This window comes from Balaenoptera musculus, chromosome 5 (assembly GCF_009873245.2).
Source record: "Balaenoptera musculus isolate JJ_BM4_2016_0621 chromosome 5, mBalMus1.pri.v3, whole genome shotgun sequence".
NCBI classification, from domain to species: Eukaryota; Metazoa; Chordata; class Mammalia; order Artiodactyla; family Balaenopteridae; genus Balaenoptera; species Balaenoptera musculus.
This window is the reverse complement of record NC_045789.1, coordinates 67,960,857-67,988,398: the sequence shown is the minus strand read 5'-3', so window position 1 is coordinate 67,988,398 and position 27,542 is coordinate 67,960,857. Positions and strand designations below refer to the sequence as shown.

Here is a 27,542-nt window from a genome sequence, read left to right as displayed (position 1 = left end):
AATTAAAACATTAACAGCAAACAATTTTACAGAATCTTTATTGTAAACAGAGGTCATTAATAGTTATTACAAACTGAATCAACTGAAAGTCAAATTGGTAACTCGACACATTTATAGGTTTATTTTTGTATGGCATAACTTGTAATCTTTGCCCCCCTCAATGCTTTAAAAAAGATTACTAAAATTATCAGCATTTCAATGTTCTCTTTTTCTTTTTTGTCAAGTTTAGCACCGTAACATTCTCATGATCTTTAAAAAAACTCACTCAAAAACTAGGTAGAACTTCCACTTTTCATTCAAAACTATCACACACAATTTGTTTTTTCAATGCAAAAAGAATACAAATAAGTATATTTTAAAATATTACAGAGCACACATACAGTCCCTACTGTGTATAGTTTTGCATTCTTCCTACCTGCCCATTAGAGAGCCCCTAAAATACCTTGCTTTCATTTCATTTGTCCCCCATGTCATTAAAATCCACCTCTAAAGGACTGTAGTTATTTAAACAAGCATGTGTCTGCCCCATCTCCTGGGATCCTGTCTTTGTCCTCTACCTCCCCCAAGTCTGTTGCTTGTCATATCAGCGCTTGATGGAGGGGAGGAATGACAGCAGAAGAGGCAAAATTAACAATTCAGTTTATAGAAAAATAGCATCTGATGGTGAGAATGAGTAGCTGAGGCTTTACTGTTAAGCTAAACAGGTCACAGGTAAAATGGACAGTTTGTTCTTGTTCTGCTTCCCAGGGAATTTCCCAGGTCTACATTTCAATGAAAAAGCAAAAGCTACCTGTAAAGTGTCCTAAATTACTATACCTGTTACCTTAACAATCAGTTCTGTGAAAACGTCAAAATATTCTCTCATGTCCAAAGCACTTAATGGAGATGTATCAAAAACAAGTATTTCTCAAAGAGAAGTAAAAATATTATTTCATGAATTACATTCAATAAATAATACTTTGTAACATAGTGTTCTGTGGTTTTTGTAAAAATATTTACCTAAACAAACTTTCAAAACAAATCTAAATAGAGCAGACAAGTAATGAATGTAAAATTTACAAATACACTGAGCATCTGAACGAATATTCCAATGGATTTTTTCTGAACATTATTCAGATATTAAATGATACTGAATATATTCATATGGGTTCTGAATATCACGACAACAAATAACACCCAGAGGTCATAAATTTCACTCTCTTTTTTTCTTCACTTAAAAAAAAACTTCACTCAGTAGTAGGTAGTAAGTCAATCTCTACTTTAGTATACTTTAATGACTATTCATAATCTCTAAAGTATTTGGTTTTTCTATCAGAGAGAACTGTGACAATATTGAATGCAAATTTTTTTTTGTATTGATTTTCTTATCTATATAGTTCAAACTGGCAAGGACAGAATATTTTACTTGAATGCAGAATGGGGCCTATGATTTATCTCTTCTGCCTATTTTACAGCACACTACTTTGAGGTCTCTCTTCCTGATGTTATGTGTATCTTAATAATACCAGAGAGTTCCTTTCAAGTCAAATATAAAACACCTTAAAAATCAACTGGCTTGAGGGTTGTAATACATTATAACGGGTGGTGATGTTAGGAGCAGAGATCAATCTCATACTTACGTAAAAATTACTTATATTATTTCCTGCATTAGTACCCTTTAGTCCAGTGCTTCCTGACTTTTTACAAGGTATGGTACATATTAAAAAGAGTAATATTTGTCTGGCTTGCTGGGGTAAATCCACCAGCCATTCTGGGCCAGCAGGACTCGTCTGGGGCATGGCCTCCCCATTTCCCACTGTGCTGCCCCGAGGGCTGAGGGTATACATATCTTGGCAACCCTTTTACCCATTCAGGTACCCCAGTTGGGAAACGGGGTTAACCCACAACTAGGCCCATTTGATCTCTCTATAGTATATTTTGGAATTGGCTGGAGAAAATTTAAAATCTGACAGTGATTGGTCAGTTTTTTGACTGAGGTTGATTTATTTTCTTTTAATTAGAGTAAGCATACCTGTTTTGTTTGATTCTTATCTGCCTAGGTAAGTCTGAATTAGTCCTTGTTCATCTTTGCAGAGTTTTAAATAATTAAAACTCCAGCGCAGATAGTGAAAAGAATGCGGTATTTAGAAACAGGTCCATCTAGGTTTGAATCACACCCGAATTCCAATCCCAACTCTGCTATTTCCTCTGTAACATTAGGCAAGTCTCTTAACTTCTCTGAACCTCAGTTTCCTAATGGGTAAACTGGGATAACAACACCTGCTTATAGAGTTGTGGTGAGAATCAGAGACATTCCATGTGCAATGCCTAGGACAATGCCTAGCACTGTAAGGTGCTCAATACATGACAGCTATCATCATTTAACAGTTAAAGCTGAGATGGTGCTTTAACTTCTACCACATTGCGAGCACAATACTTACCAATATTTAATGAGTATACATTCTATTAGAGTATTTTCTTCCTAGTGCAAAACTAAGGAACCATAGTTTCTTACTAACTCCCATATGTGAAGTTCTTTAATGACCTCACTTGCATGTGAGAATATGGCTGAAAGTCAATGCACTAAAAATCTGTCTTTCCTCTTAGAAGCCAAAAGACAGAGCATGTAACATTTACTGATGGTGCACCTTTAAACATCTTAAGTGGGTCTATCCCCATTAGTTACCAAAAGCTTATAGTGAGTCTGAACAGTTGCTTCAGCCCTTTAGCCTTTAGACAAGGAACAGTGGCATTTTAAAAACACTTCTTTAAAGATTAATATTGATTGTAATCACTTCTCTTAATTGTTTTAGAGAACTGTAAATTGCAGATCAGTGCAACTTAATGAAATGTATTAGAATTTAGGGTCTCTGAGACTATTTTAAACATGGAGACTATATAATAGATACAGTAGTGCTCTGCAGATAAAATAATTACGAGTTATCACAAACTCTGTAAAAACATGATTTGCATGCCTACTCTGAAAAAAGAAAAAAAGTCAAGTCACGATATGAACCTACTGACGCCCTCTCGGGTTCTTCTAATGAGTGTCTCCACAGGGGTTGTCTGAGGTCTGGCAGCCCATGTTCTGGCCCGTCACCTGTACTTTGAAGAGGGTTCCGTCAGCGCACATACAGAGCTTGTAGCGTACCCAGTCACCGCCCCCAAACTGGTCTCCGCTGGAGGAACTAGGGAGGCGAGTTGTGCTGACCACCACAGTTCCATTCAGGATGATGCTGTTTTCCTATCAGGAGAAAACTCATATGGCTTGTTTGCATCCACAAGTAGGGGGAGAACAAAATTAATAAACAAAACTCACTGAAATCTTAGCAAGAATAGAGGGCAGCAAGAAAAAGTCATGACCCAAACAACAACAACAGAAAACCAAAACCAATCAAAATTCACCTAGTGACCTCTTAGTAATTGTTCACAATGTATATCAGTACACTTGTTAACACAATTTATTTCTTAATTAGTTAAAAATTATATCAAAATTCCTAAGTGCACAATAAGACTAATACTGATAAGGTCTCAGATCATTTTCATTTATTACTTCCTAAGAGAGTTTTAACCAAGCTACTGATTGATAAATTTCTGACGATAAGAAGAAAAAGACTCTTTTTCTCCTAGAGGAGAGTAATTTTAATTTCCAATGTTTTTTTGTAACACCATAAATGAAGTGAATTCAAACCATACGATTTTGAAGCCCAGGCACTCAAAGAAAACCGCCTGGAGGTTCTCTTCTTCCAGCCCACTATCCCAGGAACATTCTAGTATTGCAGACCCTCTCTTTTTCGGAACTCCTAACCCTCTCTCTCCCTTCTTCCCTTTTCTTCTTTTCATTCATTCAACAAATAATTATTAAAGGTCTCCTATGTGTCAGATACTATTCCAGGTGCTGGAGATGCAGCAGTCAACAGACAGGCAAAGTCCAAGTCCCCGTTTACTGGGGAGGGGCAGACAACAAACACCTGAAGAGGTAAAACAAACAGGACATCATCTGAGAAAAGCAAGTCAGGATAAGTAGAGAGAGAGTGACCAGAGGATGGTCAGGGAAGGCCTCTCTGATAAGGTCACAGTCTGATGGAAACTGGATGACATGAGGGAGTAGGGCATGTGGGTAACTGGGCAGAGGAAAGCACATACGCAAAGGCCCCAAGGTGAGGACGTGCCTTGTGTTCTAGGAACAGAGAGGAGGCCAGAGTGGTTGAAGGACAGAGAGAGGGAGTCGACTGGTAGGTAGGAGATGAGTCAAAGAAATAACTAGGGGCCAGACACATAAGGCCAGGGAATGGACTTTGGATTTTATTCTGAATCAGATGGGAAGCCATTTGGAAGGTTCTGAAGAGAGAAGTGACGATCTTTTAAAAAGGATCGCTCTGGCTGCTGTACAGAGAACTGAATACAGGGGTGAAAGACGAAGCAGGGAGACCACTTAGGAGGCTATTCTAGCAGTGCAGGCAGGAAACGATGCTGGTTTACACCATGGTGGTGGTGGTGAGAATCAACCAGACTTTGTACATCTTCTGAAGGTAGAGCCCAAAGGCTTTGCTGATGAACTAATGGGTACCATTTAACAAGATGGGAACACTGAAAGAAATCCATGTTTGGGGAAGGAAGGAGGATATGAAGACTTTAGACTTGTTGAGTTTGAGATGCCTATTAGATATTGAAGTGGAGAGGTAAGAAGGCAGCTGGATATGTGAATCTTAGTTCAGAGGAGAAAGAAGGAGTTCCAAAGTTGAGAGTCATCAGCTTATAGAGGGTATTTAAAGCAACGAAAGTTGATTATGAAGTAACAGAAATGGCTAATTGACTATGTAGTGATAGCATATGGAGTTTTCAAATTTTGTTCCAACGCTGCCATCTTGTGGTTACGTAATTTTACTTTCTTTAAATTGCTAAAGTAGTTTTTTTTTTTTTAAATTGGAGTATAGTTAATTTACAATACTGTGTTAGTTTCAGGTGTACATCAAGGTGATTCAGTCATATATATATTTTTTCAGGTTATTTTCCATCATAGGTTATTAAATTCTTGTGGCTTATCTGTTTTATATATAGTAGTTTGTATCTGTTAATCCCATTCTCCTAATTTATCCCTCCCTGCCTTCCTTTCCCCTTTGGGAACCATAAATTTGTTTTTAATGTCTGTTTCTATTTTGTATATAGATTCATTTGTACTGTTTCTTAGAGTCCGCATGTAAGTGATATAATATTTGTCTTAGCAGTTTTTTTAAAAAAGCAGTTTGATTGATAAAATTCTTTCTAATGACTAGACATACACTTAAAAACTAACCTCTGATATTAACTGAATTATAAAGCTAATGATCTTTTCAATACTGGCTTATTTTTTTTAACTGTGGAGAAACTGATATGTGTGTATATGTATTTCAAAGTATGTCATATTAACAACAGGTAGAATTTTCAGGTAGAAAAAAATAAAGGATTTAGGTGACTTGCTAATGGCTATAAACAAATCAATCCCATCTCTTGCTGCTTTTGAGTTTCTGATGCAGAGAACAACAGCCCCACTGTGACCATTCTTCAACACTATTATTCTCTCAGAGGAATGGCTTCTTTCTACAATGTATGTAAACAATACTCAGCATTACTATTGAGTTTCTGGCAAGAATCACGTTTTATGTTCATATTTATTATTTAGAGATTGGAACATATTCTTCATGGGGAAAAGATATTTATGAAATTGAAAGAACTTAATTTTTTAAAGTTTTTTCCTTCAAGAACTATGATTAAATTTTTTAAAAGGAAAGAACTATTTTATAAGTCCTTAGGTTTAACTTTTGTCATTTAATGCTTAGTAAAACAAATTTAATTAGCTTTAATTAGGTAGCATAGAGCAGGTGCCCAAAGACATTTTGAATAAATATACTTTGACCAGAATTGTGAGCAGGTAAAATGTTTTTGAACTTATCGCTCCCTTATATGAAAAATGTTACTTATTAAAGTTCAGATATAATCTGTGAGGCACGAAGAAAATTTTACTTTTCAACAGGTATAATAAAGGCAAAATCTTTTTCCTTTACAATTAATAATAGATGTATAAATAAAAATACATTTAATATATTTGCTAATTGATTTTCACATCACTAGACACAAAACCCATGAAGAGATGTGAAAAATCTTTAACTGAAAAATACCCCGTCAACTTCAGGGCGTGCATACTGAGAATTCTCTTTTGGAAGCTTTTTGCTTGCTTGTTTGTTTGCCTTTTAAAATAACACAGGCATCATTATGCAAAAAAAATAAAATTTAGAAAATAACAGGCAAGCAGAAATAAAATGAAAATCATCTGTTACCCTGCTACCCATAACTAACCATTGTTGACATTTTGGCATACCCTTCTAGGTTGTTATAAACATACACATAATCTGAAAAATAAAAATGAGATATTTCACAGATTGTTTTATAACTTTCTTTCACTTCATAATCCATTTTGAACATCTTTCCATGTCCAAAAAATACAACTACATTATCATTTTTCATAACCATTTTTCCACATAAGGACTTATGTACCCAAGAATCTAATAATTCTCTTAAAATCAAAAAATACTCACAGCCTTTAACTCCATATTACCACCCATGTGAAATTCAATGGTTTTGCCCATAATGAATACTCCTTCATTTCCACGCACAATAGCACGCCCATCAACTTTTATATTTAAATCACTAGTAGCATTGCTGGTAATCTGAAGATTAAAAAAAAAAGTAGTGATGAAGAGTTTCTACATTAAAGTGGGGATTATTATTACAGATAGAGGAGGAGGCGTTTCAATGACAACATATGAAAGGCAAGTGTTTTAATTCACATTTTACACATGTAGAGATAAAGAGAGATGATTTGATAACGGTCACATAAACTAGTTGATGACAAATCTAGAACTAATCCTTTCCGCTGCTCTGGAGTCACTTCTTTCATAGCATTTTATTTAGTAAAGCTGCCCCTGTCCCCCCACCTCACACACTTTGTAACTTTAGATAATAATTCTCTTCCATTAATAAAGCAAGGAAAATAAATCATACCCTTTCAGTAGATGCTTTTTGAACATTCAAACTCTTCACTCCACTTGGCAAACGAAACTCATGAGTTTCATAGTCTGTGCTGAATAAGATATTTTGAGTCCTTGGGTCGAAAAACTGCACACCAATGTCACTTATAATAGAAGTTTTGTTCTTTTCTACACTGAGCTTTGTTGTCCCTTGCTGAAAAACAATCTTCAGAAAAACACTTTATCATGAATATGTTTTCGAACAAGACTGCATCCAAAATTCATCAAGAACATTATAAGAAAACTCTACAATAGCAGGCTTATTAACTCCTAATAATTTTAACTGCCTCTCTCTGACTCCCTCCACCCACTTGGGAGAAGAGTCCTTTAAAACGAGGCCTTAACATGCTTATTTGCTGTAATGCTTGGCAGACACAGATGGTCGCAGAGCACAGGGGCCCAGAGCTAAGACGGGCAGGGGCAGTAAGGATGCCTCCTTGAGGTTCTGGTCAGTTGAAAACCTACGTTATAGTAGCCACTTGACAGGGGCTGCCACTGACTAGACTGGCATATTCTCTTCCAGACTCCCAGAGAGTAGAGGGTATTCTAACCTGGGAAGGTGCTTTTTTAAATGGTTTCCTCATATGGAGGAGAAAAGAGTAAACTACGTATTCTTACAGTAATTATATCTACCCCAGAAAATGCTACCATGGGACAAAATCTAGAATATTAAGAAAGTATCTAACATTAATAGATGAGAAGACCAACAATATTATTAAATATATTATGAATTTTCTCTAAAGGAAAGTATCCGTTTCCAGTAATCAACCCTAGGTTTTTACGAAGAATTTTTCTCTAATGTTCCTCAATTAATGTGGTTACTTACAGGCTGGTTGTTGCCAGTGATGACTAAATTTTCATTTCGCCTTCCTCCTACTGTGCTCTTATAAAGAGGATGTATAACTCCCATGTCAGATACTTGCTTAAATCGAAGCAGACCACTTTCATGAAACTCCATGCTGTCACAGCCATTTGGTCCAATGCGAATCACAGCCCAGATAACAAGCGTTACCTAAAAAAGAAATCAAGCCCACTGTTAATAGGTAGCATACATTTAACATAATCAGTAAACAAATAGGAAAGATAGTTGCCAAAGGATTAAACTTCCTAAAATGTTTCATCAATGAGATGAACACATCAATTGGGTTTCCACTTACAAACAAAACCAATTTTATTTTTATCAAGGTATTACATACCAATAACTAAAAGTCAAAAAGTGCTAAAGGTTCTATAATAAAAATAAAAAGAGCAGTTTATTTCTTCTACCTCCCCTACACCTCGTCCAGGAACAACCACTTTCAACAATCTTAGCTATTTCGTCTAGAATTTATCTCCATATTTCTAAATGTAAGTATATGTTATTTCTTCACTGATCAATTTTAGGTTGTATCTATCAATTTCCTATTTTAGCAGATGAGAATTTTAGCTCATTTATATTTCTTCTCCTCCAACTCCAATCTCAAGTTTTGGTTAAATCCATGTTCAGTATTTTCAGTATTACAACAATATAAATATTGTTCACTGCTAAGCCAAATACTGTACTATGATCTCAGTTCCCTTCTTGTACTTTGTGTCTTTCAGAGTTTAATATCTGTCCTTCTTTCATTTGCTTAGTTTCTTTGAAAATCAGACTAAGTTTTTTCAAACTCTCCAACATTTCCATAAAATGTCTCTTTTTTTTTTTTAAATTTATTTTAGTTTTTTTTTAATTTTTATTTATTTATTTACATATTTATGGCTGTGTTGGGTCTTCATTTCTGTGCGAGGGCTTTCTCTAGTTGTGGCAAGCGGGGGCCACTCTTCATCGCGGTGCGCGGGCCTTTCACTGTCGTGGCCTCTCTTGTTGCGGGGCACAGGCTCCAGACGCGCAGGCTCAGTAATCGTGGCTCACGGGCCCAGCCGCTCCACGGCATGTGGGATCTTCCCAGACCAGGGCTCGAACCCATGTCCCCTGCACTGGCAGGCAGACTCTCAACCACTGCGCCACCAGGGAAGCCCCATAAAATGTCTCTTAATAAAATGTTCTAAAAGTCCAAACCTCCCAGAAAATGGATTAGTTATATTTTCCTCTCCCAGGAAATCTTTCTGGAATGAACCCTCATCTTCTTGCTCCAGTCTGAGCTCCTGCCCTCTGGGTCTGTCGCATGGCTGTAATCATGAGCTTTCCCTTCACTTTCATGCTGGAACTTCCTTTCGTCTTTCTCCCATGCAGGGTACCCAGTTTCCGGTATCCTTGTCTTCAACATTCTCGGTTTTGTACCTTCTTTTGGTAGAGCACATTGTCCCGTGGCTTCCTTAGAAAGAATGTACGTGAAGTAAATATTTTTTGAGAGTGTGCGTGGCTAAAACAACGTCTCTATAATTCCTCACATTTGACTGATAGTTTAGCTTGGTATGCATTTCTAGATTTGAAATTATTTTCTCTCTGAATTTTGAAGGTCCTTGCTTTCTTGCCTTCTAGTTTCCAGCACTGCTTTTGACAGGTCCGATGCCACTCTGATTTTGTGTTCTTTATACAAAACCTGTTTTTTTAATTCTCTGGAAGATTTTAGGATCATCTCTTTATTCCTGGTCTTCTTAAATTTCACAGTAATAGCCTTGGTGTGAGTCTTTTTTTAATGCATATGCTGGATCCAGAATGGTAGTTTTCAACCTGTCCTAGGAATCTTTCTTTCTTTCTTTATTTGATAACTTTCTTCCCATTGTGTTTTTTCTTCTCTCTTTCTAAAACTCCTATTAACAGAATGTTCCTGGATTGATTCTTTAATTTAGTTGAACTTTGTGGAAGATTTTCTTTTATCTTCCAATGTCTGTCTATCCATCCTTGTATGTGTATTTCTATGAGTTCTTCCATATTCTTTAACTGCTTCTGTTTAATGGCATGGTATCCTTGTTTAATGGATGCAATATCCTCTGACTTCTCTGAAGCTATTGATTGTGTGTTTTAATTTTTTTAAGTTTCCTGTCATTTGTTGCCTTCTCTCCACTTCCCTGAATTCCCACTTTCCCCATGGTTTGGGTGCTTTTGATCTCAATCATTTCTCAATTCTGGGAGCTTTCCATAAAAATCTACTGACCCCTGGTGGCTCTGTGTTCATAGTTAACGGAGTGGTTATAAAAAGCTCAGGGAAAGTTCTCTGGGTGGGGTGGCACTTGTGACTGACAGGCTTCACAGTAGGGAGGTTAGGTGGCTTTTTCACAGGGACCTGCCAAGTGTATCTTCAGGTCTTTTCTCTGTGTTCTTCAGTTTCTCCAGAGCAGGCTATTTTATCTCTTGCTGGGGGATGTAAGCCTGGTACGGGGAGCTGGAGGTGGAGGATGAGGATAAGGGAGCCTCAGTGCTCAGGATACAGGCTTTCCTGCCTTCAGTGTGGAAACCCATCCCTACTCTCCTCTTGGCAATATCCTCAGGCAGAAAGCATCCCCTCTGGTCCAGTGTGGGGTTAGGAGGGCTGGCTGCCTAACTGCTGCCTGGAAGGAGAGGGAGGCTGGGGATCGCATGCCTCCTTCCATGGACTTTTCAAACAAGCTCTCTGTTTTCAGTTCCCCCTTCACTCCTGCTTTTCAAGGCACTTGTATTCCCAGTTCCTGAGGCTTTTCAGGATTCTGCAAGGCGCTTCCACCAATGCCCCCTGCAACCCTCTCTGCCAACATGCAGTTTCTCTTCTCTGGTAAGGTATTTGCCACTCCTCCTTTTTGTCTTCATATATTATGGTTTAGGATTTCGGTTGCCTCCCACTTTCTTCCAAGATATTTCTGGTTCTTGACATTGTCATCTTAGGATGAGCTTTTAAAGCAGAAGGGGATGAAAATGTCTTTTTTTTTTTTTTTTGCCATCTTAACCATAACTTTCCAAAAAAATAAATTTCTAAAATAAAATAAATTCAGAGCATGTGCTCCTAGTAAAGCTATTTACAGTATCAGCTCTTTTTGATTTAAGTGAAGAATTAGACACAAATGTTTTGGATGTACATAAAATACAATGGACTGGTTTGAGAGTATTAGAAGTAAAAAAATACAGTAGTAAGTGAAATTACGTTAGAACTGCTGCATCCATGTTCATGATTGGTCTCAGGGATACCAATAATCACTCTCTGAAAATATCTATCCACACACATGCCAGAGGGGTTCAAATTTAACCCTCAGGTAGTTACAACCTTGGATGAAAAGTCTTCTTCTTTAAGAAAGCAAATATCTTTGGAAAAGGCAACACACCAGTTCCTCACACCTTAGTGTAAACCAGTCTACCTCAGATCCTTTCATTCTTTTATAACAGAGATTTAGGACTACAAAATATAACCCTTTACTGCCATCCAAGGTTTACAATTTTAAAATCTAGCTGAGGAGGCAAGAGCAAATTTTGGAAAAGTTGAATGAAAACAGGAAGGAGTATATTTTTAGGAGAGATGAAGGCAGTAAAATAATCTTGGCAAAGGTCTCTTCTATTGAGTTGACTCTAACCTTTTAAAAGTTAAGTCTTTTATTTTTTAAAATTAATTAATTAATTATTTTTGGTTGCATTGGGTCTTTGTTGCTGGCAAGCGGGGGCTACTCTTCGTTGTGGTGCGCGGGTTTCTCATTGCGGTGGCTTCTCTTGTTGTGGAGCACGGGCTCTAGAGCACAGGCTCAGTAGTTGTGGCGCATGGGCTTAGTTGCTCTGCGGCATGTGGCATCTTCCCAGACCAGGGCTCGAACCCGTGTCCCCTGCATTGGGGGAAGCCCTAAAAGTTAAGTCTTTTAAAGGAAAGAGTCTATGAACATTTTTTTCTAAATAAAATTAGTGCATGGCAATATTAACATACTAGGTTTTCATATAGAAAATATTCATTAAAATTCAATAAGAGATAAAACATATACAGGCATACTTCAGAGAAATTGTGGGTTTGGTTCCAGATAACAGCAATAAAGCGAATGTTGCAATAAAGCAAGTCCACACAAACTTTTTTGGTTTCCAAGTGCATATAAAACTTATGGCTACACTATACTGTAGTCTATTACATGTGCAACAGGATTATGTCTAAAAAAACTATGTATAGGGAATTCCCTGGCAGTCCAGTGGTTAGGACTCGGCGCTCTCACTGCCGGGGTCCCGGGGTTCGATCCCTGGTTCGGGAACTAAGGTCCTGTATAAGCCACGCGATGGGGCTGAAAAAACCAAAAAACCAAAACCCAAAAAAACCAATGTGCATACCTTAATTAGAAAATACTTTTTTGCTAAAAAATGCTAACCATCACCTGAGCGTTTAGCAAGTTGTAATCTCTTTGCTGGTGGAGGGTCTTCCCTTGACGCTGATGGCTGTTGACTAACCAGGGTGGTGGTCACTGAAGGCTGGGGTGGCTGGGGCCATTTCTTCAAGTAAGACCACAATGAAATCGGCTGCACTGACTCTTCTTTCCATGAACGATTTCTCTGTAGCATGTGATGCTGTTTGGTAGCGTTTCAGCCACAGTAGAACTTCTCTCAAAATTGGAGTCAATCCTCTCAAATCCTGCCACTGCTTTATTTAATTTCTTTCTTTTTGTTGCGGGTATCTCACAGGTACGTCTATTCGTGCTTGAGGACAGCGGCACTGCTACAAGTGTGCATGATGTCCCACATTCCCACAATACAGCCAGACCGACGTCCCATCCAAGTAAAGCTGGTTAATGATGACCACGAGCAGGCGTAGGACTGGAAGCTTTCAAGGCTTTACTTCTTTTATCAGCACTCCTGATTTTATAAACGATGAAGCCCGTCAACCCCATTCCGACCCAAATCTCCTGGTAAACTTAGGTACAGCAGAGCTTCACGGAGATGCAAACATTCTTAAGGCTTGGAAGCAGCTCAGGCAGCCCCTGCTACTGCCTTATCAACTAAGTTTATGTAATATTCTAAATCCTTTATTATCATTTTAATAATCTTCACGGCATCTCCACCAGGAGTAGATTCCATCTCAAGAAAACACTTTCTTTGCTCATCCATAAGAAGCAACTCCTTATCCTTCAAAGTTTTATCATGAGATTGTAGCAATTCAGTCACATCTTCAGGCTCTACTTCTAATTCTAATTATCTTGCTATTTCTATCACATCTGCAGTTACCTGCTCCACTGAAGGCTTAAACCCCTCAAAGTCATCCATAGGGCTGGAATCAACTTCTTCCAAACTCCTGTTAACTTTGATATTTTGACCTCTTCTCATGAACTGCTAATGTTCTTAATGGCATCTAGAATGATGAATCCTTTCCAGAGGCTTTTCAACTTACTTCACCTGGATCCATCAGAGGAATCATTATCTATGGCAGCTATAGCCTTAAAAAATGTATTTCTTAAATAATAAGACCTGAAAGTCAAAATTATTGCTTGATCTGTGGGCTGCAGAATGGATGTTGTGTTAGCAAGCATGAAAACAACACTAGTTTCATTGTACATCTCCATCAGAGCTCTTGGGTGGCCAATGCATTGTCCATGAGGTGTAACATTTTGAGAGAAATCTTTTTTTTCTGAGCAGTAGATCTTAACAGTGGGCTTAAAATATTCAGTAAACTATGTTGTAAACAGGTGTGCAGTTATCCAGATTTTGTTGTTCCGTTTATAGAGCCCAGGCAGAAGTAGATTTAGCATAATTCTTAAGGGCCCTAGGATTTTCCAAATGGCAAATGAGCACTGGATTCAACTTAAAGTCACTGCCTGCCTTAGCCCCTAACGGAGAGTCACCCTGTCCTTTGAAGTTTTGAAGCCAGGCACCGACTTCTCGTCTCTAGCTATGAAAGTCCAAGATGGCATCTTCTTCTAATAGAAGGCTGTTTTGTTTGCATGGAAAATTTGTTGTTTAGTGTAGCCACCTTCATTACTTATCTTAGCAAGATCTTCTGGATAAGTTGCTGCAGCTTCGACATCAGCACTTGCTGCTTCGCCTTGTACTTTTATGTTATGGAGATGGCTTCTTTCTTTAAACCTCATGAACCAGCCTCTGTTAGCTTCGAACTTCTTCTGCAGCTTCCTCACCTCTCTCAGCCTTCAGAGAATTGAAGAGAGTTAGGGCCTTGCTCTGGATTTGTCTTTGACTTGAGGGAATACTGTTGTTGGTTTGATCTTCTACCCAGACCAGTAAACCTTTCTCCATATCAGCAATAAGACTGTTTTGCTTTCTTATCATTCATATGTTCCCTAGAGTAGGACTTCTAATTTCCTTCAAGAACCTTTCCTTTGCATTCACAACTTGGCTAAGTATTTGGCGTAAGAGGCCTAGCTTTCAGCTGATCTCAGCTTTTCACGTGCCTTCCTCACTAAGCTTCATCATTTCTAACTTTTGATTTAAAGTGAGGGACACCTGCAACTCCTCCTTTCACTTGAACACTTAGAGGCCATTGTAGGGTTATCTCAGGGAATAGGGAGGTCCGAGAAGAGGGAGAGAAACGGGGAACGGCCAGTGAATGGAGCAGTCAGAACGTACACAACATTTATCAATTAAATTCACCATCTTATATGGATGTGGTTAGTGGCAACCCCCAAAAATTACAATAGTAACATTAAAGATCACTGATCACAGATCACCATAACAAATATACTAATATTGAAAAAGCTTGAAATATTGTGAGAATTACCAAACTGTGACATGGAGACTGAAGTGAGCAAATGCGGTTGGGAAAATGGCACCGACTGATGTGCTTGATGCAGGGTTGCCACAAACCTTCAATTTGTAAAAAACGCAGTATCTGCAAAGTGCAATAAAGCTAAGTGCAATAAAACAAGGTATGCCTGTACAGAAAAGCAGAAAGAGGGTCCTGAAAGAAATGATAGGAAGAGAGTCCATGATTTGACTAAAAAACAGAAGAAAAATTCCCCATGGTAATTAAGAAAAGAATATTCTGTACTAAATACTCACAATTAAATTGATGACAGCCAGAATAAACAGGAGGATAATCACACAGATGGCTAAGCTGCCCTTTCTCCCTCTCAGCCCCGTTTTATGCAGGCGATCTTCATCAATTGGAATATACCCGGCTTTAAAGTTACTGTTGTGCTCTTTATTGATGTTCCTTCTTTCAACGGCCTTCTCACGCATGGACTTCTTTACAGGACCATTGGAACTTGGCTAAAAACGAAATACAACACAATGGAGCAGCTATACCCTCTCTTTTTGGTGCATTTATTTGTTAGGTGCAAATTCATAACTAAAGAAAGCTGAATTGGTTAGTGATGTATTTTCCACCAATAAACCTCAAGTCACGTTGAGTTGCAAGCTCCAAGTAAGGACATGACTGTGCTGAGAAGGGTCAGAGAGAAGAACCTTCAGTGTGACCATCTGATAACATATTTCCACTGTCTGCTTTGAATAGTCCTACCGTCAGTAAACTGAACAGCTAGCTCATTTGGGGGAAGAGTTAACATACACATTCTACAGTGGGTAATCTTGTTTTAATGAATGATTTATAACGATTTGTTTAATTGTATATAGTTTTTCATTTATATGAAAATAATTTGGAAAGGCTAATACACTTTATTTATCACTCCAATTGGCTAAAGTTAACATTATCCTAGCCTAGCAGTTTTCAAAATACGGGCTGGGAAGCCCTGGAGGGGTCCCCTGAACTCTTTCAAGTGTCTGGAGGGTGCAAATTATTTTCAAAATAACACTAAGATGTTATTTTCTTTTTTTACTCTTCTTCTCCCATGAACATGCAGATGACACTTGAACAACATGGATTTGAACTGTGTGGGTCCACCTATACGTGGATTTTTTTCAGTAAATATACTGGAAAAAAATTTGGAGATTTGTAACAATTTGAAAAAACTTGCAGATAAACTGTGTAGCCTAGAAATATCAAAAAAATTAAGAAAAAGGTGTGTCATGAATGCATAAAATATATGTAGATACATAAGTTTAGTGATATTTAACATAAAATTAATAATGCTAGTTTTCTTACTGTTTTATCACTCTGTTTTCAAAGAATTACATTACTGTACAGTGTCTCTCTCTCTCTCTCTAACTGGAGAAATTGTGTATCAGCCTATCATCCCATGTAACTGGTTTTTTAAAAAAGATATTATGAATATGACTGTGATACTCTATGCCATAAAAAATTTTATTACGATCCTTTCATTAGTGTATAGGTTAGGCTACTGTGAAGGAATTGTACTGATTACACGAGGCTACTGTAAAGCAACCATACTGCTGCTTCTTCGTTATCAATGCATGAATCGTTATGCACGTAAATATGAATTTCTTTTCCACATTATCTTTTCATTTTTGATGTCCAGTGTTAGTAATATGTATAACATCTACAGTGTTTTGTACCATATAAGACAATATTGATGTAGGTGCTGACAGATGATTCATCTTGTAAACAGACGACATAAATTTATGGTATCGATAAAGACAGTACAGTACTGTAAATGTATTTTCTCCTTCCTTATGATTTTCTTAATAACATTTTCTTTCCTCTAGCTTACTTTATTGTAAGAATACAGTATATAACAAATATAACATACAAAATACATGTTAATTGACTGTTTATGTAACCAGTAAGGCTTCAGGTCAACAGCATTCTATTAGTTTAGGTTTTGGGGGAGTCAAAAGTTATACGGGAACTTTTGACTGTGTGGGGATCAGCGTCTCTAACCCCTGCATCATTCCAGGGTCAACTGTACAGTGAAGCTTCCAGAGGCTACATGACCTTATGTGATGACATCATTGCTCTAACAGCTAATGGAATGTGTGTTTGTATATTCCTGTGTTTACAAAATTTCTCAGTTTTAATTTCTAATATGGTAAGTATCAACAGATATAACCCACATAAACAAAGCTCTTTGGGATTCTCAGTCATTTTTAAGAGTATCAAGAGGGGGACTTCCCTGACGGTCCAGTGGTCAGGACTTCGCCTTTCAATGCAGGGGGTGCGGATTTGATCCCTGGTCAGGAAGCTAAGATCCCACATGCCTCACGCCAAAAAACCAAAACATAAAACAGAAGCAATATTGTAACAAATTCAATAAAGACTTTAAAAATGGTCCACATCTTAAAAAAAAAAAAATCTTAAAAAAAAGAGTATAAAGAGAACCTGAGACCAAAGAGTTTGAGAACCTCTGACTTTCAACTATGGTTGAAAGACATTTTAGGTAATAATCTGGTATATCATGAACACAAAAGGAAGGAGTAGAATGGAATACTGCCCAATTTTCATATTTTTCAGAGCTCTGAGAAAATTAATTTATTGAATAGGCATTTATTAAGCACTTTATGCTTAAACACTAGTATTATAAATAGGAATACAAAAGAAATATAGGACAAGATCCTTTTCCTCCAGATATTACAAATGTGATTTGGGTACACAAAACAGTTAGCAATGCAATAAAATGCTCTGTATGTTCAAATGCCAAAATCAATAGTTTAGACAATACATGCTGTGGAGTTCATGGGAGAAGAGACAGGAGGGCTTGGAGTTGTCAGGGAAACCAGAAGGAGTAGGTGGGTCAAATCTGGCAATGAAGGCAGAATCAAGTTGGAAATGGAGGATAGGTTGTGAAACTTTTTGGACATCTGGGTACAAACTCTAGTCTTTATGTCTGCTTATTTGGGAGTCACTGGAAGTCTCTGAAGATGAATGACATGTTTCAGGATGCTAAATGTGTGGGCATTTGTAGGAGACACAGGAAAGAGGAAAACCAGCAAGTAGGCTGTTGGGATGTTGTAGTAATGGAGGCCTGAAGTATTGAGGGCCTAAACTAAGGTGGGATGAAAAAGGATAGATTTAAAATATACTTCAAGAGAAGAGTTAAGTGAATTTGTACCAGGTTAAAAAAAAAGCCCCTCATGTTTACTGAATGGTGACTACTTAAATATGGGGAATGAAGCAGGGAGAAGATTTTACACATGTTGCATTTGAACTGATTGAGAAATAAGCACCTGCTTTAAAGGCAATGGGAAGGATGGGATGGGCTATTAGGTCGGTCAGGACTAGAAATACAGATTTGAGTCTTCACCTTCAAGGTAAATTAAATCTATGAGACTACATCCGTTTGCTGTAAAAAACAGTATAGAGGAAGAGAATAAAGAGCCCAGGATGTACCCTTGGAAAACTTTAAATGTGCAGGAACAGTGGAAAATGAGAAATACAAGAAAACTACGGAGGTGCAGTGTTGCTGGATTTGTCAAGAAGTGCCTCTGTGACTTTCAAATACGAACTCTTGAGTAGCAAATTGGTAAGTAGGAATAGTCCAGAAAGGATGCCAGCATGTATGCATTTATTTTCGAGTCCAGAAAGACGAAAGTGTTAAGACAGAACACTAACTATAGGATTATGTACTGTTGGAGGAAAATTGTGCTCGTTCTTGTTGTTCTTAGTATCTCTCCATCCTCTCCTCACAACAATTTGCAGAAAGACTTGTATGTTTGATGGCAGAGGGAAAGATGCCAAGAAGGGCAAAGGTCAAAGATCTCAGAGTAGGGCAGAATAATGAGTGAAATAAGATCTTTCAGGAGATAGGAAAGAAAAGTGATAGTACAGGAGAAAACAGTCTTAAAGGGTGGGTTCCCACCTCATTGAAATGGTTCACACAAAGAAGAGAAAAAAAATTCTTCTTTTCCCTGGGGATGTAAAAGGCAAGGTCATCTGCCAAGAAAGAGTGGAGAGGGCAGCTGGAATCTTATTGTGGTGGCAGGGGTAGCAGGCTGGTTGAGGGCTTATGGAAAATGGAAAAAGACAGGAATAATCATTGTGAGTAATGTGGCAGACAAAAATTTTTTAATTCCACAAAGCGGTAAGAAAGGCTCTGTAGAAGATAATTCAATCTACTCAACAGATGTAACACAAAACAAGTTGCTGAATACAGTTGTGTAGGTTGTATACCTGCATGAGGTACAAAGCTATGAGGGTGCACTAACACTCAAACATTTTAGAGTTGAATATGCATTTTGACAGCCGAAAGCAGTAAAATACCTTAGGGGAAGTGTGCTTGCTTCTAATTTTCACAGACACAGTATGGGTTTATGACAGTGCTCGCAGGTGGGCAATTTAAAAATCTTAGCCAGAGTTTGAATATAGGTCTACATAATAGAGAGACAGGGCAAAACTTAACCTCCTGAGATGCATTCTTTAATTTTCTCTGCCAATTCATGTACAGTATTATATTTCATTTGATGTACTTACCATTTACTGAGGAGTTACTATATGTCAGATGCTCCAGACTACCAAGATGAGCAAGGCAGAGCAGCTACCCTCAACAAACTTACTTATAGGCCAGCAGAGTAGATAGACAGGGTCACTAGCAATTGCAGTTCAACATGGCAAGTGCTGTCGTACAGCAATGCACACAATACTGAAAGAGTGCAGAAGAGGAATGCCACTCGACTTGGCGAGCAGGGGCATCAGTTGAAGGTTTTTAAGAAAAGTTGGGGCTTCAGTTGAATCTTGAAGGACAAACAGGAGTTAGCCAAGCAAAGTACAGAGAAAGGCATTCCAGGCAGAGGGAACAGCATGGGAACTTTGAGTATAAGTCATCTCTGCAAACTAATTTTGGTAGCTTTATGTGGATGGTGAAGAGGATGAGTATAGGAATGGGACAAAAATTGAGGTGAGATGTGGTTAGGGGCTAGAAAATGAGTGGACATAAGTATCACATCAAGAATGATGAAGTTTATCCTGAAGGCAATGGGGAACTACTGAAGATTTCAAATAGGTCAGTGATATAATCAGATCTGCATTATAGCAAAATCAAACCAAAAAGAGATGAACTGGAATAGAAGAGTTTAGAGATGGAGATTTCAACAGCAGGTTTCTCTAACAGTCCAAATGAAGGCTTGACTGAGCTTTGGCGCTGCAGATGAAGAGAAGATTGGGGAGAAGCCTTAAGAGGTAGAACCTAAAGGACCTGGTGATTGACTGGATGTGAGTGTGACTTAGAGGCATCTACGATGACTCCCAAGTAGGACCCGCTACATAATTTGTGGGGTCCAGAGCAAAAAGAAAATGTGAGGCCCTTTGCTCAAATATCAAGCTTGGGACACCAGAGCATTAAACCAAATGCAGGTGTCTTCTGAGTTCCCTTGAGCCCGCCCTGCTCCCAAATTTGTGGCGAGGTGAACCAAGTGAATGGATGGCTGTAACCCTTTTAATGGTGAATATGATGCAATGCAACATTTTTGAGCTTGGGGTGCCCGTGGAAAATTCAGTTAAGTTCAGGCTGGAGACATAAACGCCTAAGTCTGAAGTAGAGATTGAGGAATGGATCAGATTGCCCAGTGCAGGTGTAAAGCAAGAACAGAAGTTCGGTGGAACTTCAAGAGCATCAACAGGTGATGCAGATGAAAAAAGAACCATCTAAAACGGGCACTGATGGGAAATCAGGAAAGCCAAGGGACAATTTTAATCTCAACAACTGCAAGAAGCTTTGTCTCCTTTCAATTTCACTCATTCCTTTAGATTTTATTTTATTGTTAGGACCTGTAGCTTGCCTACCATCTTTAGCTGATTTTTCTGCATTTATCTGGCAGTTTGACTTTAAGCTTTGAAGGCAGATGTCATGTCTTTTATTTTTTATGTCCCTCAGAATGACTGTTCCAGTGATATCTATCTACAATGTCTCTAAAAGCTGTTAATTGCCTAAGAAAATCTTTCCAGTTCTGGAAACAGAATGTTGGCTACTTGACTTGTGTATTTTTTCAGCAGTGTTGAAGAATGAGACTTTCCCAAAGAAACTATCATACCACAGTTTCTTTTTAAAAGGAAATAACAGTTAAGGGGAAAAAGTGACTATCAAAATTATTTTTATTATTACAAATCACCCTAGTAACTACATGTATGTATGTATATGTGTGTGTATGTAAATGTGCATGTGTGCCTATGTATAGCTTGCTTTTTGTAAGAAAACAGCCTTTTAAACTATTATTCTAAGTTACCCGTTTACAATGCAGATCAGGAAATACTTGATAAAGCATTTTAAAAAATGATTTTAAACCAACTGGATAGGAAACAGTTTTATATTGGTGACTGTCTCCAAAAGCCAAAGCGGGAGGAGAAACGTGGATGTCAGCATATGGGGATGGCACACAAGAAGGGGCTGCAAGCTGACACCCAGGCAACAGCTGAGTGTTTCTTGGCTGGTGTCAGGGGAGGCTCTTGGATCGCTGGTTGTGGTTATTTTTGCCTCCATCTTCGCTGGCCACCGAGCAGGGCATGTCCCCGGCACGTCCTGGCCCAGGCTCCCGGGTGCCACGGCCGCCTCCCGGGCCCTCAGGACAGCGACCCCTCCTCACCCCGCCGACGGACAGCCAGGCCAGGCCGAGGGCCGGGACTGGCTCCCCCTTCTCCGTCCCGGGGCCCCTGCCTGGGGTCCCGCCCGGCCTTTGCCAGCATCGCGGACTGCGGACAGCTCCTCCCGCCCCGCCCCACCCCGCGGAGTCATGCCGGCCGGCCCTAGGCGGGCCCCGCCGGCAGCACCCCGGCCTCCTCTGGCCCTCCAGCGCCCGGCCGCGGCGGGGCTCACAGACCTGCTCGGCTGCCGCCACCGCCGAAGCAGCGGCCGCCGCCGCCGCCGCCGCCGCCGATGCCGCCATGTTCCAGCACTGGCCGCCGCCGCCGCCACTGCCACCGTCCTCCCCGCCGCGGCCGCACCCCGCACGCCTGCGCCTGCGCCCTGGAGGGGCGGGAGGGGGCCCAGCCCCTCACCGCCTCTCCCCTCCTCCAACCTCGCCCCGCCCCGGCAGGGAGGTTCCGAGCCGGAGGCTGCAGCGGGGACCCGGCGCCCAGGCGGTGGCCTCCGGGCGCGACTTCCCACGCACCGGGATTCCACGCGACCTCGGGCTGCCTCTGGATTCCTCCAAAAGGGCGCCCTCAAAATACAGAAGACGCCTCTCCCTTTCCCCTCCATTCCCCATCACGAGGGGCTGGTGCCATCCCGAGTCCTCCTTGCTGCACGGGCCGGGATCTCCCTGGAGAGAGCAGAGTACGCGTGGACGAGGAAGGTGGTGATAATGTGGCCAAAGTTAACAAGTTCCCGATTAGGTAGCGAAAATCTTGAAAACCGAGACCCCTTAAGAGGACATACAATCACTTCAGGGATGCTTCTTAGCTCTGGAGGGCCTGTGAAGTCTGATGCTTTTTTCTGTAGTATTGGAGGTGGGTTGGAGATAGTGTCGATGTATCTCCTGGGGACCCGATTTAACAGATATTTGCTGCACACCAGGAAGCCACTCAGATACACAAGTAACTCGAGTACACACATTCCTTGTTCCCAGTCGAGTCAATATAATCCAATAATCCTCTTATTTAAAAAAAAAAAAAAAAGAGCAGTGGCAATCAAGGTGCAAAAACCGTTCCAAGAACTGTTCCTCAGGTAGCCGAAACCAGTTCTCCTAAGCACCTTTGGGCCCTAGGCCTGCCTAACTCAGCAGGAAGCACCAAAGAGACCTACCTTCTGACCAAGTTTTCCTTTCTCTGGGAACTAGGTCAGTTTTGCTTTTCAATGACTGGAGCCGTTGTTTCGCTCTCTGCCTACTTTACTTCAGAGGATTTCCGTGAAGTTTAAGTTAGACACTTTCTCACGTGGTAAGTCCCTCATAATCTTTTCCCTTCTCTCCTCTGGTTTCGGCTAATGTCAGTACCTACCTGGTCATCAATCTCTGCCTATCCTTTCCCAAATGCTGGAACCAATTGATTTGCATCTCTAGGCTCACTCCTGCCTGGATCTCTAGGACAAACCTCATCTTAGGCAGGAAGACTGTAAGTTATAGCCCAATGCTTTGGCAGTCAGCAGGAATTCTCTTTGAATAGTCTTGACTGTGGTCCCAATTATCCATTCAGATAACAGGGCTTTTGACTGATCTTTATTTCCTGTCTCCAATTCTGGTCCTGTAGTCCTTACTTCCTATGCTTTGCCTTTCCCCCCTCTGCTTGGAAAATCCTTCTCTTTTTTTCTGGCAAGCACACTCTTATACATCCTCCAAAAATCCATTCAAATGTCGCATTCTCTTTAAAACCTCCCCGGGCGTATGTGCAGTTTTAGCTGGTCCGTCCCTTAACTCTGCTCCTAGTCTTCTACACGCACTTTAGAGTGCATTGTATTCTATTTTGTTAACCTGTCTAATTTCATCTAAAAAGCAGGGAGCTCTATCTGGAACGCCCGTATCTCACTCACTCTTTTATCTCCAATGCCTAACACAGTAAGGAAACTTAATAAATGTCTTAGAAATATGCCTGATACCCCAGTTTCTAAGACCAGCAGTCCTGCCTTGATTTTGCCAACCTCTCTCGCACTTAGGTGGTGAGATACCTGATTTTCCTAATGCCAAATTCCCCTTAGGCTATCTGAGAAAAAAATTACCTTCTCTTGGATTCCTCCTTGCTGATCTCCAGCTCTGTGAAAGGACACCTCACTATTCTCCTTGATGCCAATTACTGTATAGTCTTTAAATTCACTCATAAGACCACAACTTTAATGTAGGTCAGTCCCAAATGCATTATCTTCAAGCTTTTTTTTTTCTGAAATAATATTTTAAGTCCAATTCTCCCAGCAGTCTTACGAGATAGGTCATGTTATTCCCATTTTACAAATGAAGAAATCAAGGCTCATAGAGGTTAAACACCTAACCAAGCTTTCAACTACTAAAGAGCCAGGATTGAACCTAAGTCCACTTGACTAAAGTGTTTGCTTTTTCTACCATATCACATAACCTTTAATTCTGCACTTCCTTTTGCCTGTTACATATTATTAGCATTTAGAAGTGCAAAGCAGAGCTCCCCAAGGCTAGAGTACTAGTCAGAACATAGAGACAGTTATCCATTCATTCACATTATAGTGGGTTAAATAGTGTTCCCCCCGCAAAAGATATATCCAAGTCCTAATTTCCAGTACCTGCGAATGTGACATTATTTGGGAATAGGATCTTTGCAGATGTAATAAAGTTAAGGATCTCAAGATGCGATCACTCTCGATTTAGAGTAGGCTGTAAATGTAATGACTGATGTCCTTATAAGAAGAGGTGAGGACAGAGACACACACATGGGAGAAGATGATGTGAAGACAGAGGCAGAGATTGGAGCCATGTGTCTACAAGGCAAGGGATGCCAAGACTTGTCACCAAAAACTAGGAGAGCAGCCTGAGACAGATTCTCCCTTAGAGGCTCCAGAAGGAACCAACCCGGCTAACTTCTAACTTTCAGAACTGTGAGGGAATCAGTTTCTGTTGTTTGAAGCCACCAAGTTTGTGATAATTTGTTATGGCAGCCCTTAGGAAACCATCCAAAAATTAAACTCAGAAACTTCCCCCCAATCTACTTTTCCTGTGTTCTCTTAGTGAATGACACCACCATCCTGTCAGAAACCTCAGAAGTCATTCTATACTATTTCTAGTGTGATCTTTCTGCAGTACAAACCTGATCATGTCTCTCTTCACCCTGATGCTTAAAACCCTCCAATACCTTCCATGATAAAAATCAAACTCTTTATAGTAATATATATATATATGTGTGTGTGTATATATATAGTCCTTTACTTTTTGGTTCCTGTCTACCTCTTTTTAGCCTCCTTTCCTGCCCCTTCCACAAACTCATCCTTCACTCCTGCCGTGTGCAGTATCTGCAGTTCCCAAGTATTTGCCTGAACATATCAAGTTCTTAATGTCTCTGTGCCTTTGCATATGTGAATATTTCTCTTTTTTATCTAGATATTCTTCAGCTTGTCCACTAAAACTCAGCTCAAGGGATATTTCTTTTGGGAAGACTTCTTTAATCTTCCTCCCCATCATGAATTTCTGATTTCCGTGCCCCTCCCTGTGATCCTCAAGCATGCCTTTATTGTCACGTTTCTTCCACTAAGCTGAAATTTATTTATTTGGCCATCTTTCTGGTCTATGAATTCATACCTCTCCAAATTCCAGTCATCTTTAGGCACCAACCTCAGTTCCACCTCTGCCTGACAATTACAGCCAATCATTATTATGCTCTTTTTTAAAAAAAATGAATGAATGAATGAATGAATTTTTGGCTACGTTGGGTCTTCATTGCTGCGCGCGGGCTTTCTTTAGTTGCGGCGAGTGGGGCTACTCTTCGTTGCGGTGCGCGGGCTTCTCATTGTGGTGGCTTCTCTTGCTGCAGAGCACAGGCTTTAGGCGCGCCGGCTTCAGTAGTTGCAGCACGTGGGCTCAGTAGTTGTGGCACACCGGCTTAGCTTCTCTGTGGCATGTGGGATCTTCCCAAACCAGGGCTCGAACCCGTGTCCCCTGCATTGGTAGGCAGATTCTTAACCACTGTGCCACCAGGGGTAGCCCTTACTCTCTATTTTTAACTGTATTGCACCAATTTGCTATGACACCCATTTGATACTTAATAACACATTATCTTATGTTATTCTACTTTTCATGCACATAGATTGTGCTCCCGGGTAGACTGTAAGCTCATTAAAAAGCAGGGATAATGTGTTACTACTTCTGTTTGCCCCAAATCCTGGACACATTAGGAACCAAGTACATCATATGTACTTAGTAACTTTGATGGGTGACTATTGGATTAATTTTTTTCTATTGGGTAAAAAATATTACTAGCACCTAAATGTTGCTGATATGTGTACATGCATTACAATTTCCTTTCTTCAGGGGGATGGAGGAGGAAGTAGAGGAAGGTCAGTGTTTCCATACAATTTTATATTTACCCTATTGTAACTTGTCACAATGAACTATGGTTGTGTCTCTGTCTCCTGAATAGATTGTGAGATGTTAGGGAGAAGGGACTGAGTCTAATTTTGCCTTAGGATTAAGGCAGTTGTTTCCGTCACACTAGAAATTCAGTAAATGTTTATCAAATGTGTTGAAAAGATCTATTTCAACATCCTTCATCCTAGAGACTGTTCTCATGCTGTCCCATGTCCCTCTCCTGAGGTGTTTAAGGGTATCTTATAATGTAGATCATACCCACTGCACCTTTGCATCAGCTTAATGCGTCCTAAGCTCATACCTTCAATGACCATTTTCTCAGAGCCAAGTATTTGCCATGTGTCTAGCGAGCAAAGCTGAAAAGATTGAGGGCAAGGATGCCTTCTTTTTTGAACTAACTAAAATGATGGAATCCTGGGTTGAGATAGGAGGGGTATCTTGTAGCCCTCAAAAATCACACCAAATCTACTTTCCCCCCCCTGCTAATCTGTATTTGCTACAAATGTTCTATAGTATCAATAGTTTATTTACATGCTAAGGCGATACAGCTGTGATATATTAAAATTTTCCTCGTTTTTGTAGTTTAATCAATAGTGGGCATGAAATAATTTTACAGAAAAATTCTGAACTGTTGCACTGAGTAGGGAATGCTTATTGGTATTATACAGAAAACAGAATCCCTGCTTCTGTCCAGTGGGGGGAAGCTTCTTTCCAGTGTGGCAGAGAACAAAAAGATCCAAATGAAGTTGATAGTATGAGAACACAGAGCATTCAGGTTACAGAATGCTGAGTGAATGGACAAATTAGTGTTTTCTACCTTACGAGTAGAGACAAAGTGCTTTGGCAATACTACCAATACAAATTTAATTTAAAGGAAACTTCATGCAATTGGGTCAGCAAAGGCTAAAAGATTTTCTTCAAATAGTAATATAGGCCCTGACCCAAAGGACTGAGATTCTGACATGGACAGCTGTAGGATAAGAATAGCATGGCACACACAGAAGAGGACTGGGGTGCCTGAAAAAGAATCCTGGCCAGAGCAGAACAGATTATGCCTTTAGCCACATTGGCTAAGGGTTTGCAACTGTCCCTAGTGAGGGAGCACTGGAAATTATGATGAGGATCCCACTGTATATCCTTGTAGCTTCCTGCATACAAGTTTCTTACATACAAGCGTGAAAAACACACACAGATCTCACTATACTGAGAGTGGGTTCCGTCAGTCTTTTGTTGGCTTCTTAAAATCCCAAATTAAAAATATCTCCAGCTAACTGATGTAGGTAAAATATGAACCAGACACAATTAAGGACTTTCAGAAAGCCTATTCCACCCAGATGTTTGACTCCTACACTTCTCTAGATCAAGTGGCTCCCGGCTGGATGGTAGAATTATGATGCTCTAAGAACAACCAACTGGCTATTAAATTTGCTTTTCTTCTACCTCAATGGGATTATGACATCAGATATGAGCAGCCAATCATCTCCTTCCTACCTTCTTTCCTCTTTCTTTTACTTCTGTATCTTTCTGTTAACAATTCAGTTTAACGAATGTTTATAGAGGGCTTAGAAAGTGTCACTTGCTGTGCTGAGGATATTAAGCTAAATAAACCTTTGCCCTTTTCTTTAAGAAGCTCACAAGCTTATATAGGATGCAGACAAATAAGTTTAATATAGTATGATAACTTTAACAATATCAACATGTCTAAAGTTAGAGAGAGAAAGTATAAAGAAGAGAGTAATGAGCTTTGTGGGGTTGGAGGAGTTAGGAAGATTTTGTCAGTTTGAGCTGGATTTAAATTAATTAAAAGTGCAACTATCGTGAATCCCCTTGTTTATTTCCTGGAGGTTAGGTATATTAGTTATTCCAGAAAG

The 27,542-nt window shown here is 39.7% G+C and overlaps 1 protein-coding gene and 1 pseudogene across 1 annotated transcript; both read right to left on the bottom strand.

The window, feature by feature from the left end:
• Positions 1-21: 21 nt before the first annotated feature.
• SGCB (sarcoglycan beta) lies at positions 22-21,619 on the bottom strand. The gene is made up of 6 exons (XM_036852841.1): positions 21,514-21,619; positions 14,911-15,120; positions 7,873-8,058; positions 7,021-7,212; positions 6,555-6,686; positions 22-3,223 (listed from the first exon to the last, which is right to left on the bottom strand). The coding sequence occupies exons 1-6, from the start codon at positions 21,577-21,579 to the stop codon at positions 3,020-3,022; spliced, it is 990 nt and encodes a 329-aa protein (XP_036708736.1). The 5' UTR covers positions 21,580-21,619; the 3' UTR covers positions 22-3,019.
• On the bottom strand, positions 12,664-13,164 carry LOC118895844 (annotated as a pseudogene).
• Positions 21,620-27,542: the final 5,923 nt, after the last annotated feature.